Source organism: Zootermopsis nevadensis, unplaced genomic scaffold, assembly GCF_977971745.1.
Source record: "Zootermopsis nevadensis isolate Lab colony 2312 unplaced genomic scaffold, Znev_1.0 Znev_ptg000002l, whole genome shotgun sequence".
Taxonomy (NCBI): domain Eukaryota; kingdom Metazoa; phylum Arthropoda; class Insecta; order Blattodea; family Termopsidae; genus Zootermopsis; species Zootermopsis nevadensis.
In genome coordinates this window covers 6,145,179-6,164,652 of record NW_028259134.1, presented here as the reverse complement: position 1 = coordinate 6,164,652, position 19,474 = coordinate 6,145,179, and the positions used below count along the sequence as shown (strand labels likewise).

The 19,474-nt window shown below is 42.9% G+C and overlaps 1 protein-coding gene across 2 annotated transcripts in view; it reads right to left on the bottom strand.

Annotated features, from left to right (window-relative positions):
• Positions 1 to 18,948, bottom strand: part of dnt (tyrosine-protein kinase Dnt) — a 75,092-nt gene extending 56,144 nt beyond the window's left edge. Inside the window, exons 1-2 of one of the 2 annotated variants that reach the window (XM_087348340.1) lie at positions 18,582 to 18,948; positions 18,111 to 18,475 (exon numbers count right to left, since the gene is read on the bottom strand). In XM_087348340.1, the coding sequence (XP_087204466.1) occupies positions 18,111 to 18,246 (136 nt within the window). In that variant the 5' untranslated portion in view covers positions 18,247 to 18,475; positions 18,582 to 18,948. Of the gene's footprint in view, positions 1 to 18,110 lie in introns of both variants that reach the window. The other variant, XM_022065533.2, reaches the window with a different exon arrangement.
• Between the last annotated feature and the right edge of the window lie 526 nt (positions 18,949 to 19,474).

The window sequence follows — 19,474 nt, the reverse complement described above, 5'->3', positions numbered from 1 at the left end:
AGGAAGAAGTCACACGGAGCTTAGAAAGGAAGTTGGGGTCGGTTCTTGCAAGATCTTTGAGCTCCTGACAAACGAGAAGTCGATTCTGCTTCTGGTCCTCAGACAGGATGCGTCGCATGTGGAGTTCTTCCTTTAGAATCAGCTGACAGGTCCCATAGCCTATCCCAACAATGTCGCACAAGTCGTTGATGGTACGACGTCGATCTTCGTGAATGGCCTGCCGAATCTTCGTAACATTTTCGGGCGTTGTGCTCAAAGATGGTCGTCCAGAACGCTCGTCATCATCGACAGAGGTTCGGCCATTTTTAAAACGTGAATGCCACACAAAGGTTTGTGCACGACCCATTGCGGACTCCCCAAATGCTTGCTTTAGCATTTCATAGGTTTCCGTAGCCGTTTTGGCGAGTCTTTGGCAAAATTTGATGCACACGCCATTCCGAAATCGAATCGCAGGAGGGTCGGTGTAATGCACTACCAAAACGCCCGTAACTAAGAAACAAATGCTAATTCGATGATGCCGGCTGGCACACTGATTCACTATGAATGTAGGCCGCACCCCCTAAAGGCAGAAGCTCGTACTACATTCGGTTCGCCCTCTATTTACACAGTCTTGAAACTTTCCGATCGCACCTCGTACAATGCTGTCCGTGATATTATTTGCAATTTCCTTGTATTAATATCAGCTCCAAAATATTAAAATGTGTGTTAGTGTCTTAAGCGGCAGGGTACGAGTAACGAGTGCCAGAACCCGTCTAGAACCTTCCAGTCCGTGCTTCAATCGAACAACGCGAGCGTGGAACTCAGAAATTCAGGCACATCGATAGATGTGTACATGTGAAGAGATGACAGACAACTAGACCGGGTTCAACTATGCTGCGCATGCGCTGACAGATTTCGTTGATTGACATGGCAGCACGCGACTCGGAACTGTACGTGCGTGTCTGCAGATAAAAAACGAGTGAGTGACACATTCCGTCTCCACACTTCAGTGCCACGTGACACGAGCGGGCGCTGTGGAAACACTCACTTGTTACTTCGTTGACACATAACATTGCTAATAATTAGAACAGTGTACCGAAAACAGGTTAACTTTGAGGAATGCAAATTCCAGAAGGTCCTGAGAACTATTTAGACACAGTAAGGTATTAATTAGGCGAGGAACACAGGCTGGTACATAAATCTAGTTTATTTACGAGAATTTGCTTTGAACTTTGATTGTCTACATTTATGATTCAACAAGTCACACACTAGCAATGACAACGCATTCAACAGTACAGGTATTACGAGGCAGGAATATATGGGTCTACACTGTCCTATTGTAATTCCGTAGAGCAGAGGCCATACATAATAAGACGTGTTTCATATAAAAATTATAGATCTTAAATGGAATCTATGTCAACTGCTATGTACCAAATATTTTGTACTAATGGTAATGGATAAGAAAAACTGATCCGCTACGCGCCATGTAGGCGTTTGGGGGGAGTGGTCAGCGTCACACCCCGGCCGGCTTTACCCCAGGGAAAAGACGCCAGTACGATTTGGATAGGAGGGTGGGTGGGCCCCAGAGCCTGTCTAGACGCAGAGGCCACAGGAAAAATCCTCTGCCCCCGTCGTCCAGTCTGAAAATCATAATCTGGACTTAACTGCTTCATTCGCACAATTGCTAGTATCCTCAGTGACAATCAGCTGAGTCGTTCGGGATATAAACAAAGACGCGGCCAGATGACAGGATCTGTCATTCAGCCACTGAACGCACGCTACCCAACAAGCTACGTCAACCGAGCTCGGTATACAGGCCAGAGGAATGCCACATTTCGTTTAAATCCGTCCGGTATGTTCTAATATAAAACATGCGGACGGACACAAAACTATTAAGTAATTTTCCAAGCCTCCCCCCCCCCCCCCATATTAAAAATTTCACGTATCGTGTACCTCCGCAAAACTGCGGACAGCTTCGATCTGCGGCTCAGTGCAACAGCGGCACAACGCTGCAGTCTCACTCACACTGTCTACTGCATATGCTAATGTCCTGAGATGCCGCTGCTGATTCATTAATCCTGCAATCCTCCCAATGAATTTAGCAACCTGAACACAAAGCGCAGCAAAGCTTCTTTCTTTCATAGCCGACCAACTTCACTCTGAAGGTTACGCAGAGGACAACAGAGAGACGTGGCGTCGGCGTACAATTTAACTTGTTCTTGAATCTGAATAAGAGCTACTGGAAGGCCGCTGCATTGTGTAAATCGTTGACACTAAAAGACGGCACAAACGGGCAGAAAGGACGGCTGCTACCGCCGGACAGACAAGTATTGATGGTGGCCGGCCGGCTTCAGGCAGGGGTGCACAGTGCTTGGCTCCTATAGGCCTAGACAAGCTCACGGGCTCCGGCTTAAACGACAAGGCACAGAAAAGCGAGAATACTACTACGACATATCAAGCACCGAGACATGTTCCCATTGCAGACTATTTCGGCTGACCTAATCAAAATAAATAAATAATAATAATAAAAATAAAATAAAATAATATAATACATGTGGCACTTGCACAATATGTATCCCGGAAATAGCTGCTGCCCTATGTACCTTAGGGACAAGATCTGTCTCGGGTACATCGAAGTACATACCCCATAAAGTGGTCTCAAGCAATAATGAACTCAATAACTAAGACAGCATCAAAAATCAAAAAAGAACTAAATTCTGAAGATGAAATCAATGACACAAATGAAGGAAAACAAATTAAGACATTGATTCAAGACAGTATAAAGAAAAAATGGGAGAACAAAATAATGCATGGACAGTATCTCCGAAGTTTGGACAGACAACTTATAAGCAAAGAAGACACGTTTCTGTGGCTAACAAGAGGAGATCTGAAAGGGGAAACTGAAAGCCAGATTATAGCAGCACAAGACCAGGCGCTAAACACAAAATATTACGCAGCAAAAATATTGCAGCAAATGCAGGTTATGTCAGCAATTTGAGGAAACGACAGATCAAGTTATGTCCGGATGCCCCGTGCTGGCAAAAGAACAGTATATACGACGACATGATCGTGTCTGTACTCAGTTACATTTTAACATATGCAGGAACGCTGGGGTAAAGCTAGAAGAGAAGAACTGGCATGAACACATCCCGAAGACAGTGGAGACAAGTCAAGATAGCCAAATAACTATTTTGTGGAACCAACAAGTCAAAACAGATAGAAATATTCCAAATAATAAACCAGATATTATAATCGGAAACAAAAACGGAACTTGCCTCTTAATTGTCATAGCAATACCGACTGACAGGAACGTAATTAAGAAGAAAGCAGAGAAGATCTTGAAACACAAGGACCTTCTCATTGAAATACAGAGAATGTGGAAGGTTCAAGCAAAAATAATCCCAATAATTACAGGAGCAACTGGAACTGTCTCCAGGTCACTCAGAAAATATTAGGCCAACATCCCGGGCGAACACGACGTCAGGGAACTGCAGAAGACCGCCATTTTGGGAACTTCATACATCATTCGAAAGACGCTTTCATAAAATAAAATTACATAATACGTCTGGCACTTGCTAAAAACAATATGTATCCCGGAAAAAGCTGCTGCCCTATGCACCTTAGGGACAAGGTCTGTCTCGGGTACATGGAAGTAAATTCCCTATAAAGTGGTGAATAGATGGGATAATACTCAACACTGTACCTACTTAAAAGCATTCATGGTGCAAATCGCAAATTCATTCCATCTTGTACCACGCGTTATCCAACACTTTTCACACAAGTGATGTAAGATTTTTCTTAACCAGCTGAGCGACTATCACTATATGAAGCAAGGCCTATCCCACTGTCTTTAGTTAGCCCACTTTAAGCGCTGTAAACCAGTTGCCAACGGCTGTAACAAGAACTGTTCTTCGCAGATAAATCCCAGAAACAAAATTATATAACAGAAAAGGATAAATATTAAAGCAAAATGTTTTCTCGTTTCTTTCTCGTTTCCGGTTTATACCGAACAGCTTCACACCAGCGAAATTTTCAGATGAAGGCAAGTTTCTGTCTAATGCAGGTTCCGCTAGACTTACATCGGACTGGGAAGACAAACAGAATGACAGGCGGCTGGCAATTCCTCGCTGCAGGACCGTCAGCAACAGATGCTTCGGCTCGGATGTTTCCGAAGAAACATTGAGCCAGCCGTCAGGGTACGGAATAGAGGAAGTTCGTTCCCCGACAGAGGCATTTGCGAATGTTTCTCGCTGTGACCGACTAGAGACCGCACTACAGGGACTCGACAACCCCCCCCCCCCCCCCCCCCCCCCCGACTGCACTTAAAAGAATCCGTCCCAGCTTCGTCGCCAGCCGAGTTAAGAATGGACACGGAATTCCGTGATCGGTCACTCAGCCACTCAGGAACGCGAAGACGAAACAAAACTTCTCCCGGGCCAAGACGTGAAAACGAAATGAGCGTGCAGACATTCTTAATCTGGGCGCCACTGAGTTGTTGTCTGTCTAGACACAGCGGCTGACAACGTAGGCAACGGACACTTAGTAAACCCAGTACTCCAGCACTTCCGTTATTCGCCCCTTCGATCGTAGTTACTCAGAACGCTGGTGATTGGGCACAAATAACACTGAGCATATACAGTGATCCATAAGCAAAGACGGTTTCATCCATTGCACTACTCAGGCACAAGCCAACGGAAGACCCCAAGCAAGAAAGCAAAGTCTTCAGCTCCATTCGCTGTTTCACGAAGCAAAGTAGGTTGGCAAGCGACATGCGCCGAATTTCGATAAAACGGTTCATTTCACGCACTTCTACGCTGAGTCAAGCCGGTTACCTCAACCGTAACGGCGTCTCGACAAGAAGAACACAATATAGCTGATAGTTTTTGAGTGGCTGCCGTGAGGAATCAAACTTAACAATTCTCCCACAAATGTTATTTGGCGTTTATCAGACTTCATCCAAACACTGTTAACTTCTACCCGAAACATTTTTCGGAAGTGTCTGTTGGATTTAATGTTCTTCGCGGAGGTGAGTACGAAGATGTCTGTCTTCTGGGTTGTAGTGCCGTGTAGCCTGGAAGAATTTTACCAGAGTTTTAGAGATCCTCGTTGCCTCCATCATCCGATGCCTGACTTTATATCTTCGACCCACGTAAAGAAAGAACTTTTTGAAAACTGGCGTATTTCTCCCCATTCCTATCAAACTGACGACATGCCACAGAGACCCCTCCAGTCTTTGTTCGCCGGCAATGTCAGACTCAGCACACAGCCCTGGCGGGCACATCCGCTACGCTTCTGCTGATCTGCATTGCACTACAAATTAAACGGTTCAACAGACTAACAGCCTACTCGCACTGCCCCGCTGTCAGACCTCGAGTGACAACCACCAACAAAGTAGCAGCAGCAACCCAAAACGTGCCTCACCCACTTCTGGGCTCGTTCTGCGGGCATTAACACCTGCGATCAGCTTCACGGTCCGAACATCCTTACCTTAAATGAAGACATTACTTTACGCGGAAACACGGATCTGCTTTCGTCAATATCCGCTGATAGCAGCATCGCATCTCCGGAAGGTGCAAATGTTGCAATCCTTTGCATTTCGAATAATGCGTCTCGGTCCGTTGGTAGCAATCAGAATCACGAGGATACCAAGGAGTACGACGAACCGCTCCTCGCAATCATCGATGCCACAGTAAAAAAAGTCCAGAATTGTTGGAACCCAAAACAGAGAAGTTTGCCGTACGCGCTTATGAGACTCGTCCAATCGCGTTTCTAATTTTGGTGACAGTGCAGTCATTCATAGGCATTCACATATGACTTAATTGTTAACAGAAAGAATGCGGAATGAGGTATAGTCAGCTAGTGCCATGGTTAAAGGGAACGTGGAAAACGACTGACAGCATAAATGAAATCGGAAGATAATTACGCATGGTAAGGAATGGAAAGGAGACTGCTCATTTGAACGTAGGCCTGCTATTTCGGTGTTCGCCTGACTTAAACCTGGAACCCCCGAATGGAACTTTACACTGATACAGCTGTAACTAACGAACCCCACAGACAAGAATCCTCCTTCATAAACTGACAGTCCCTCAGGTTCTTGTCTCGCGCCACTTATCGAAACCGAAGGTTCATCACAGTGTTCACAACAGCCCACCACTGGTTACTATCCTGGGTCATATGAATCCAATCCATATCATTCAATCTCATAACCCAATGATCCACTTTAATATTATTCTTCCGAATATGCCTGTATATTCTCCTGGTGCTTTCTTCTTCTTATTCTAACTTCCCAACCAAAACTATGTGAGAGTTCATCATCGCTCACATGCGTGCTACATGCCCCGTCCATCTCATCCTCCTTGGTAAGCTCATCCCAACATTCGGTAAGAGCACAAATTGCGAAGCTCATCATGCAATCTTCCCCAACCTCCCTGTCACTTCATCCCTCTTCTTCTTCTTATTCTTCTTATTATTATTATTCTTTGGAGCAACATCCCGAAGTCAAGCCTTGGCCTCCTCCCATGCGGGAGGTTTCTTTGTCTTCGAAGTGTTCATTTATGAGTAGTGAGTGACGACCCCTCCCAAGTCCAAATATTCTCCTGTTTACCCTAAATCTGTATTCTTCACCTTATGTGACAGACCAGGTTTCACAGCCATACAAAACACAGGTAAAATTATATTTCTGTATGTATGGACCCTAACGTTTTTATACAGCAGACGGCACAGCACAGTAGCAAGCATTTCCAAAATTTAGTGAGCCCTTATTTCCTCGTGAATGGAATTTTAGTTTGACACCGCCGTTCCCAAACACTTGATCTTATCCACATTTTTAAATGGTTCATTAGCTACTGAATAAACCGTAAACGTGTATAATTGGAGCCCTCTCCCTGCAAAAAGTTACAAGTATTCCACTGATTTAGGAGTTGCATTTGTAGACGACGCTGTTCAGACAAGTTAGCAGCGTGACTAGTTGCTAGGCAACGCGCCCTAAACCAATACAAAACCTTGGAAACAACTCTTGGCTGCCGGGGACCTCAGACTTGGTTAAACGAGGTGTCTGGCCTGCCTTTTTTTAAATATTTTAATAAGGACCATTTTCCTACGCCACACCCAGGAGATAAGTGGCGTGCGATAAATCTGTTAGCTACAGCTGTCAAGATTCACGTGCCATGGGAAAACAACCCGTAACAACAATCCACTGGACGGAAGGAACAAATAAGAAATGCTTTTTATACCTGAGTCTCCTGCAAGGCCAACAAAAAGTTAAACCAGCGGTAAAGAAAAATAAACAAAAGAGACGAGCAGAAGACGTGAGGCGATGATCAAAAAAAGAAGCGTTCAAAATTATCGCCTTGCTTCCATTTCCTCTTTAAGTACAGTCTGGATAAAAATCACTATCACAAATGCAATGACTTCCAAATACCCACCACATTCTAGAACTGAACACACCACGGGCCCGACGCACATCTGCACAAACCAACACACACAACACCGCTATAAATAATATGCCATGATGACGTAGGTCTGCAGGTGAGAAGAGGTTTAGTTAGCTTCACGCTCTGGGCTCTGTACCGCAACTGGGCGAGACCTTCAGCTTGTCTTCGGCGCTCTGGCGAAGAGAAGAAGTCTCTACTCTAACAGGGATTCGAACCCCAGACGTCCAGCCCTTAACTACAAAGACACACTACCAACTTTCAATCAACTCAGTCAACCGAGGCCAATCCTACTTACTGGACATTCATGATATTTCCACTTTATTCGACGTCGACGTGTGTACCTGCAGAAGTGTAGTTCGATAATCCAATAAACAATCGGGAAGAACTTTGGACGCCACACTTTAATCTGCAATGTAACCGAAGTTCAGCCCGCACTTAAAAACCTGATGATAATATGAATGAACTGGTGTAAGGGTTTGAACTGGATTCGACTGGCGCATTGCTAATAGACCTGTCACGAGTGATTCTGTCTAAGCGTTCTAGTCGCATGCAATCGGTAGCCATCGCTCGCGTCAACACTGATACAACGATCAACGAATTCCGCGGAGCAAAGTAATTGAGAAGGTAAAAGTCGCTCTGCTAATCAAGACACAAATTGCCTTTTACGGAACCCTGTCCACAAAAGCCCGCCAGTTGAATCCAGTCCAGACACTCGCACCTTGTTTAAGACACATTCAAATATTATCCTTCGTAACACGCATTAGATATTACGAATGTAGGCTTCATTTATTTTTAGGTCGACATCACTTGAAAGTTTGATCGGACTTTCATGTAGGCCACTAATTTATATAAAACACGAAAGCACGTATATTGTGTCCAAACTTTTGTAAGCATTTCTATCTCTCTGTCCTTGCTATATGCCTCGTCAACGTCATCCTCGATTTTATCATCCTAATAAATGGTGAAGAATACAGATTATGGAGATCCTCATTATGCAATTTTTGCACCCCAGTCACTACATTCCTCTCAGTTCCAAATTTTGTCACAAGCGCCCTGTTCTCATATAACCTTAACCTACATTCTTCCCTCAGCGTTGAGAGACTACGTTTTCCCTTGGTGAATTAACATTATCACCACAGAAGTAGCTGTGTCCCATTCAGTTACAATCCCTCTTCATTTTCTTGAATCTTCCTGATTGCGTATTCTAAAGCAACGTTAAAAAGCAATGGTGGTAAAGCATCTCCTTGTATCTGTGGAAATGCACCCGACAAATGTTTGCGTGCGAGGTATAGAAGTTGCTAGGCGTTTCCTATACTTCGACACATCTCAATTAGTCTAAAAAGTTTCATCCGTGTAGCGAATTCGACGACAAGTGTCCGTTTTAACTGAATCACAGGCTGATGCTCTGTCTCACTCCACTCCCATTTTCATTCTCCAAATAGAGTACTTAAATCAGTATTTGATAAATTACGTCCTAAAGGCACTAATAATGGCCAAACCAATACTCGTAATTCATTCTACGTGTGCAGTTATTCTAGACAAAATCTTGGATGTGTTATTACGTCGATGTAATACAAAATGCCTCTAGTACGTTTAGTGTATGTACACCAAACCGGGTTCCATCGAAATCGGTCACGTGGTTTGGGCTGTTTCTTGCGAACCGACGGTAAGGTCGTTGGTACTCTGTCATCGGCGGTCTTCACAAAGCAACAAGAACTCACACGCATGAGAAATTTCGGCACCAGTTCAGGAGTAACTACTGTCCACAGATCACGAGAAAAACCCTGCAAGGGGAAGTCGTTTCTGGTCGGTGCGGGGGGAATGTTACTTATCAGCTGGACTAGAGGGCTGCTATTGGTGGGAAGTGTGTTACGTCAGAGTTTTACGCTACTACACAGACTGAAAACATCAAGCAGTTACAAGTAGCGTGTAGTGAGTGCACCTCTAATGTGTTCTGCGGGTGTTGCGATAATATTGTAGATTAAATCACTGTGCCACTGTGAGGTAATCTTAAAGCTGTACCCATTAGAACACATGAAAGATTCAAATACATATATTTATTTTACAGTCTATACACAAACTTATTTAAAATAATGTTGTTAAAATATTATAACATTTACAGTATAAAGTATATTATGTTATATTTATGGCGCTCCTTTATCGTAGTACGACATTACATTATTCAGCGCTTTTATTTTTGTTTTTGGACGACATGTTTCGATGTTTTATGACATCATCTTCAGGTTTATCAATCTATATTATTTTAAAAACTATTATACATTTTGATGCATTGCATTCTTAATCTTTTAGTATGTTTGTAGAATTTTCCGTCTTCATAATGATCTGGTGTCTGTATTCAGACGTTCATTATCTGTGGAATTAATTTCCAAGTGTTATTATGCAAATGAGTATGGAATTGACATAGGAAATAAATAAATATTAATATGATTGTAAATATAAAATATAATGAAAAACATACCAAGTTGTAAATATATGTATTTGATTCAACACAAACATGACGCACTTATACAAATAAGATACAAACATGAAAGATTGTTGTCTGTTGTTCGTTCAGTGGTTGTGGAACGAATGCTTTTAGGATGGGTCGTCACTCACCGCGAAATCTTGCGCATGCGCGTATATCGAATTCCTAGCAGGGATTTTCTCCTGGTCTGCGGACTCTACATCCAACCTAAAGTTTCGAGCTAAAGGAAGTCACAGCGAATGTAGTCCTTGTCCTTGGCGAGGTTAGGGTAAAGCTGTCATTGTATTGTGAGGAAATGATGATGATGATGATGATTGTCGGCACAAGTGTTGCTTTGCATCTCGTTGTTAGGCCTGTCTGTAGCTGTCACGTGAAATGCCAACTCGGCCGGCTTATTAGCAAGTTTATCGTGACGCGGACCATAAAGCGTGAAGCGACAACACTTTCAGCTGGGAGATGATTCACGTCGGCCCATTCCGAGAGCCATTAAATCAACTCTAAACGAGGTGTCTGACATTCGCATCAATTTTTAAGCAATGATACAATGCTCTCGTCCTGGTTCTCAAACTGTGGCCGTCTGAACACTCTGGGGCGCCAGGAACAAATCCTCCGATCGATTTTGACACTGCGTTACAAGATGCCAAAGGTTTTAAATAACGCTGATTTCCGCTTCCCTTAAAAACCTTCGCGTGCACCATCGTCGGTAATGTTATTTTCAACTGCCGGCGGTAACACTGGAGACTTGCAAAATGGGTTACCGAATTGTTCCCAAATATATCAAACAATGATTTCTTTTTTATTTTAGTGTTCTGTCTGACGACAGGTCCATATTAACAGGATCCTTCCATCCTTTTCTCGGACTGGGACCTGTTCATATACGTTCTTGGCAGATGATCCAGAAGTGGTTTGCCATTGCCTTCTTCTGTGTGTGAATGGAGTAATTGTTGGGATGCCACGGAGAAACCGGGGAAGCCCCCGGAGGAAAACTCCGTGTTGCCTATACAATGGCCTTGCCCAACACAAGTTATAAATTCGGGCACTGCCGGGAATCGAACCCGAGACCCCAGGATTACAAGGCCGGCGTTCTAACCGCTAGACCACCGTGGCAGTTCAAACAAGTATACACGCATTAAATACATTTTTGGTAATATTTCACCAGTGTCGCAAAAGAAAAACTGGTTTCAACGCGTAAGGAGATTTTCGGAGAATCGAACGTCTCTCCTGAGCTTCGATTTCGGAACTCCCAGGTTCGAATCTCCGACCGGAAACCAAATGTCTCGACGTACGCCACTGCTCGACCAGTTTTATCCAAATTTACACCGAGGCCAGTTTCTTTACAGCCTCTTGAAGTAGATCGTAACATTCATTATCCACTTTCGGACAATAAGATGAATCAGTAATTCAGCGTCACGCAACAATAAAATAAACTTCGACGTACTGTAATTTTTTCTTGTGTAATGTTCACATTTAACTGTGTACGGTCCTTAAGTGTTATAATACACAATTAAGACATTAGAACATAACAAAGGACCATTAGCCTATTAGCACTTCATCACACGTTCCTGCTGGGTACGACAAACCATCTGCGTCTCGCATTTATTATCCAGATTCAAAAATGAGATTACTGAAGAAAGTACAGCATGCCACACAAATAATATCCCATTAGGCTCAAAGACATAATCGGCCGGTGAGTCGTTAAATCTAAAGCAGGTTATTTCATGCATCAACGTCATTTTTCCATTTTTAAACGAACATTACCTTTACCAAAGTCGCATATTCTTCGAGGGTTTCGTGTCTCGCTTCAAACATTCGCACAGACGGAAGGTTAGGGCCTTGAAGACAGATCTCATCTGCCAGGTCTATTCAAAACAAACACCGCTGGCCTGAACAAATTGCTACTCGACCGTGAAACACACTGGATACTACCATCTGTGATCTGTGATCTGAAAATTCCATTTCCACGAAGATCCTATGAAATAAATAAACTTAATGTGATGGGACTTCTGTCCATAATTACATGACACGCTACTGGTGTCATTACTGCAAACAGGCGACTGCAGTGGACAGGCGCGTTGATGTCTCCGTGGTTTACGGCATGGAATCGAGCACTGATGAAGTCGCTTTCAATACTTAGTTACCTGTTAGACGTTATGTACGATGCTCGATTTATACTTACTACAATTTCTATGGTCTAATTTCGTGTGTAAATCAAGTTCTACTCGTTGAGTGAAGTCCCTCTCTGAGAACGTACTAGACGGGGCCTTTTTGTTCGGCAAACGTCGTATATCTCAGACGTTTCTGCTTTTAAGCCGTTGGAAAAGTGGATTTCAGCAGACAGAGAAGCTACTTTTCCCAAGAGCAGGGGCTCGAAGTCAATCGCCAGTTATAATGCACAGATCAGCTGGCAGTCCTGCAGATGGCAGAAGCTATTTTGGAAATCGTTTTCTGCGTAACATCTGATGCATCTGGGCAGGCTCCTAGCGGAATCGATGTGGGTCTGTGTTTATAGCACGGGCTCCGCAGGCAGTCGGGGAATATTCATTAAAAAAACTTAAAAAATATCACTCCATTTTCAATTGTGTATCAACTGTGGAATGGAATAGGGTAGCAGATCCAGAGACACGGTGTAATTCGCCCCATCCCAATCATAAATAATGACAGCGGAATAAACGCTAAGATGATACCCAATCACACAAAGCAGTGAAACATTTAAATTTTAAAAAAAAATAACATTGTAAGATTTGAGGTTTTCACAGCGGTGAGTATGAAGATGGCTGTCGTCTGGGTTGTTGCGCTGTGTAGTCTGGTTGATGTTAACCAACGTTTCAGAGGTCATACTGCCTCCATCACCTCGGCGCGGTAAACTTCTACCAGACTACACGGCGCAACAACCCAGAAGACAGAAATCTTCATCGCCCTGATGACGGAGGCAGTATGACCTCCGAAACGTTGGTAAACATCGACCAGACTACACAGCGCAACAACCCAGAAGACAGAAATCTTCATACTCATCGCCCTGATGACGGAGGCAGTATGACCTCTGAAACGTCGGTAAACTTCTACCAGACTACAAGGCGCAACAACCCAGAAGACAGAAATCTTCATACTCTGATGACGGAGGCAGTATGACCCCTGAAACGTTGGTAAACATCGACCAGACTACACAGCGCAACAACCCAAAGACAGAAATCTTCATACTCATCGCCCTGATGACGGAGGCAGTATGACCTCTGAAACGTCGGTAAACTTCTACCAGACTACAAGGCGCAACAACCCAGAAGACAGAAATCTTCATACTCATCGCCCTGATGAAGGAGGCAGTATGACCTCTGAAACGTCGGTAAGCATCGACCAGACTACACAGCGCAACAACCCAGAAGACAGAAATTTTCTTAACACAATTCAATAATACGTGCATCTGACAAACGTGTCCCTTGCAGATCGTTTTGTAGTCGAGGCGAATGTCTCTGCACTGCCGAGTCGGTGAGCACCTGCATATGGAGAGTGCACCGATCAAAGAAAACGGTTTTGGAAAGGTTACGAACCTTACGAGTAAGAACGTGCGATGTGGAAACCAAATCAGCCTTTCTTCATTGACAGAAATGTCACGGTATCGTCATTTCGGTCTATTTCATATTCGACAGTGTTTATTTTGAAAGCCTAGTTCCTGAGCTGCGTTTCAATAAAGGCTCGTTTACAGCAAGTAACGCGGAAAGGGAATACGCAGCTTTCTTTTGTTAATTCTTTACACGTCTCCCCAATTCAAAGCGACAATAGAAGGCTAAGAGTAAGTTGGAGAACAAGAATTCTTCAGAAACGTTCCCTACAGTTCACGACCAATTTCTCAAAGTGCACAGCGTTTCGAATAAACAGAACATTGTCATTTTGCCAGTCCCCTTCCATGACTAATAGTCATTAAAAAGTACAGTTCACCCATAGAATTGTGCAGCCTTATCAGCGAATACAATGCAATTTAGGCTATAAGGTGATTTCTTCCGTCAGTATTTATCACTGGACACACATCGGTACAGTAATCAGTTCATAAAGAAATACATCGTCGTTACAAGTTGCAAGATCAGAAATGCCGATCCGTTAATGCAATCAGCTTCAGCATTGTTAAAAAATTAAAATTAGAATTCGTATTTTTACCATCAGTCAGAGAAACGCAATACAAACAGAAAATAACTCGCTCATTCAGCCCGCTGGATCGTGTAAACAGCACAGACGAAAAGAACTGCCAGATCAAAATATACGATTTTGAGTTAAACAAAATCTTAATAAACGCAAAAGAAAAAAACAAGAAATGGAAGGAAGGCGATTTAATTACCGTATGTTTACTGCGATAAACCGATCCAAATCACAAATATTAAAAGCAATAAACTGAATGTTCCAACCTTTTATGGCCGAATGGTATGGGTTTCGTACTATTTTCACTATAAACAACTATTATTTCGAAGATTTCTGTCTTCTGAGTTGTTGCGCTGTGTAGTCTGGTCGATGTTAACCAACGTTTCGGAGGTCATACTGCCTCCGTCATCAGGGCGATGAATGTGCCAATTGGTACACGGCGCAACAACCCACAAGACAGAAATCTTCATACTAAGAATCGCCCTGATGACGGAGGCAGTATGACCTCCGAAACGTCGGTAAACATCTACCATACTACACAGCGCAACAACCCAGAAGACAGAAATCTTCATACTCTGATGACGGAGGCAGTATGACCTCTGAAACGTTGGTAAACATCGACCAGACTACACAGCGCAACAACCCAGAAGACAGAAATCTTCATATTTTAATCGCCCTGATGAAGGAGGCAGTATGACCTCTGAAACGTTGGTTAACATCGACCAGACTACACAGTGCAACAACCCTGAAGACAGAAATCTTCATACTCACCGCTGTGAATACCTTAAATTATACGCAGCGATAATCTGCTGATCCTTTTAATGGTAAAGTGTCGTGTTTTCTTTTCGGTACGGACTGAATTCTTAAATATAAGCCTCGGCTTCAGAGGGTTAAATCGTCACGCGTATAATAAGCATCTTACAAGAGTACTTGCCGGGTCTGAGAAGAATCCATTCAGTTCCGAGCCGAACAGGAAAGACGACTAAAGCTGCAAATGTTGAAGGGAATGTTCCAATGCGTGATGTTAAACGAGTCTGTACACACCTAATAGTTCGCAGCTATTTACCGACGGGAGAAAAAAGAAGCTCGGAGGCTGTGCTGACGGCCGACCAACCCAGCGCCGGTGAGATACGAAGACATTCACGGAACTTCGGATGAGGCGGCACAAAGCACGCCCCGCGTTTCCGTCAATTAGCAATGTCAAACCTGGATACAAATTATACGCGCACATGCACTGATCCAAACTCTAGCATCCCATCAACTGACAGTTTCATTCATCGCACTTCCTCCCGGTGGACCTGGCAATCATTCGTTGGCTGATCAACGCATTACAACTCCAGAGTAAAATTAAACGTGTGACGAGGAATTTTCTGAGGGGAAACTCAGTCACCGGCGTCCATCCTGGAAGATGGAAAGGGCGTTATAAATATTTCTTCACCGAAGTGACAATTCCAACCAACACCACAAATTCTAATGTGTAGCTATTAACTTTCTATTACCGCCCTGATGACGGAGGCAACAAGCACCTACGAAACCTCGCTAATGGCAAAAAATATCAAGAAATAACAATTCAATAATAAGCAAAGAGAAATATGGTTAGATGTGCAATATGTAAAAATGATTTAATTACAGGCAATGTTATAAAAATATTCGAAAAAGCGAAATAAAATTCTTGTTAAAAAAGACGTCAATGTACTTGTAAGAGCCGAGTTAGCTCATCAGAATAGCGACCGGCTACGGGATGGACGACTGGGGTTCGATCCCCGTCGGGGGCAGAGGATTTTTCCACTATCCTCCGCGTCTAGACCGGCTCTGGGGCCCACCCAGCCTCCTATCCAATGGGTACCGGGGTCCTTTCCCGGGGTAAAGCGCTGGTGGGGCGTGACGCTCACCACTCACCCCCATCTAGAGCCGAGCGCTTACACGGCGTAGGTAAGATGCTAAAATACGACCTAACTCACTCTGTTTTCACAAGGTCTCACTTGCTACACTACGGTCAAAAATGTGCGTTGACAATGGAATAAAAATGTCAGATCAACCACCTCAATAATGAACGACGGAATGGCATCTACACCAAAGCACTCCGACGGTCTGAGACGCTTTCCAGCCCTGATGACTTCATCGTCAGACAGCTAGACGCTGGGAGCATGAAGTCTCTCGTGCGGGCCAGATGTGTTTAGCAAACGCATCAGCAATTCTTTTTAAGTTCTTCAACAAATTGGTCACCCACTCCGATTTGAATAAATGCGTTATCATTTCTTTTAAAATTTGGAACTTGCCGGTATTTCCAAATCTGCGTAAAAACGAAAAAGAATTATAAAGTTTAACATATTTCGTTTTTATAACGACAAAAGAAGTGATTTTTGTTATTAATGTAACGTTTCAAAATACCTTAGAACCGGCACTGAAACTTGGGCTTTATGGTTCACGTACAAGAAATAGCTTGCTTTAAAATCAATCAATAAATACCCAGTTAAACTCGTTAACAGTAGAGTCAAAAGAGGACCGCTCATACACAAGTTCAATTCAACACAATAATAATAATAATAATAATAATAATAATATGTCGTTGTGCAAGAATAAAACATTCCTTTTATATTCCTTAAAATTTTAGTTGTCTGTCGGCGCACAGATGGCCAGACCAGAGCATTCGCCACTTTGTTGTGGTCGGTTCTTTGCCATTTGCCTGTATTTTATTAATGTAATTTTCAAGGTGTATAAACTTTCAGAAACTGGTCACAGTGGCCGCGCGGTATAAGGCAGGACCCTTGTGCGATTGGACACTGGGGCCGTGGGTTCGTATCCCACTCAGGACATGTATGTTCGTCCGCGTCTTTCTGTGTTGTGATATCCTGTGTACAGATAGCGAGGCCTTGCGATGGGCTGACCACTCGTCTAAGGAGTTCCGGCAAATGTATAAATAGATGAAGCGTAAAAACAAAAACGTCAACACCTACAGGTAAAAGAGGATCGACCAAGAAGAAGATAAACTTTCGAAAATCGTAACAGTAACGAGATAAATCAAACTCATTTTATATTTTCTTTATGCTCAAGTAGCAAATTATCACTCGTTACAATAATAATCACAATAAACACTTGAGTAGGATATCACAATCCACACAGCATACTTCTTATTACATTAATAAGTGGCTACATGTTACGATGTCAACATATCATCTTCAGGCCACAAATAACAATGGCGGGTCGCAAATTATATATATATATGCATGCATTATATTGCACTTCTACTCCCATATATGTATGGTATAAAACCGATTCAACTATAATTAATAAAATCATACCCCATAATGGATTGATTGAATGTGTATATGTGTGTGAGCGCTATGTAAAATTGTTATTGGATAAAATCATATTTAATCAGTACCATCTACAGTTCACTCACGACTTCCGAAATATATTTCTGCTGTTGTCATCAAAATCGTTGTTCTTTGGGCATTGTACTGATATTACTTTCGGTTGCCTATTTAAGTATCTGTTATTACTAGTGGGACACGTGGCAACTGCCCATTAATTCAAGAAAGGGAATCGTTGAATATCTTTAGGTTTCCATTTGTACCCCTAATGAAATAGTAGATTCCACCCCAACTGCAAATAGTGGTGAAAGAATAAAAGATCAAAAGACTGTGGCGTATGACACAACTGTTAGCCACACGAAGGAGGCAATGGTTTTACAGCCAGTAATGCAAAAATAGGCACAAGAATCGCTTAACAGCGTTGCCGTGGCAACGGTTTTATCAAGCATAACACACAAGTATAGTCATACAAACATTGTCCAACAAGATCATGAACTCTTCCTGTTCGAATGTTGTGACTATGTGTCTGTCATGCACAAATTACTATAATCGTTGCCATGGTAACGCCGTTAAGCTACTTTCGACCTTGTGGGTGAATGTTTAGTATTGTGTTGTGCTTGAATTATAATACAGTAATTACTACTGTTCCAAGCACGTAACAGGCGTGCGACAGGGCAGACCACTCCTTTTATTCACCTTAGTTTTCCAGACTGTTTAGGAATTCTTTAACGTAGTTCTCAGTTCAAATAAATCACGTTTGAAATGACTTACCGAGCAGTCTTCTGACTTCCGACTGAGTGAGGTAGAGGTTGAGGTTACCATAACACACGTCGACTAGACACAGGACAAACATCACGGCTTTCGCCCAACAACACGACGAATCTGTCATTGTCTTACTGCACTGCATTGTTGTTCTCAACAAAAGCCTGTGTTTTCGTCGAAACTCCACGACAGATAACCATGGAGTACTGTGATCACAAACATGTTTATGTAATTTTAAGAGACAACGTTAAATCATGCTGAACAAAATGTGTACGGATCTAACGTTTCACGACATCTTGAATTCGACTAACTGTAACAGTGGCAATGTCCGAACACCTCTCAGGGTTACGGAACGTACTTCCTGCACTCACAAACTGAAACACATTTAACAGCATCACTGCAATGATATTACACACTAAGGCTCCAGTGAAATAGATAGACCTGTATGGATGATTATTCAGAGAACAAACGAAAACTAACCCTCTACACTCCCCGAGCTGAACTAACTTCTCTGCACTGTCGAAGGCAAGGGTAGTCAGGCACACAGAGCCGGCTGTGGCTCGTTACGAACACAGCCGAAGGGAACCGAATTTCACCGAACCTTTCCATGGGTTGTCTGCGACCTCTCCCTTCGCAGCATCCAATACACCAGACACATTCAACTTGTTTCTACGAAATGACACGAAGCAGATGCCTGAAACCAAGAATAGCAGAACTAAGGAAATCACCCCACTTGAAACAGCAAAAACTACTGATAAAGAAGAGCCGAAAAGAAGGCATTCCGCTCGTCCTACAGGAGTTGAGGATTCCTCTATAATATAATACTACGGGACCGGACCAAATTACGTTTTCATATTATTTAGACGATTTTTGATACCGATATTTGGCACATGGCAACACGTCAGAAACACACATGGCGTAATCTAGAGCGAGATTTCTCGCAGTTTTATTTGTGCTTAATAAACAGAACACAAAAATACGTACTTGAATTTTAAAAAAAGACTGGGAAGGCATAATCCTTGCAGGAATACACACATGCTTTCTTTTCAAATTCTGAATTATTAATAAACGATTACGTCCGTTTGTAACTAAGCAGATCATCTTCATGTAATGTAAAATCAATACCGACACGTCATTAAGCGCGTAAGCTCTGTAGAGTCGTGCGCATGGGGTCATGTGATTGAATCCTGGTCAAATTAATTTATTTCATGCAGCCTCCATGTTGTTATTTATGCACCAAACTTCGTATTTTCTGGAAACCTATAAAATGTACCACTGTGTGGCCCAGCTGAAAGTTGCGTTCGTTACGATTCCATCTCAGTACTCGGTTTGTAGCAACCACGGTGGTCTAGCGGTTAGAACGCTGGCCTTGT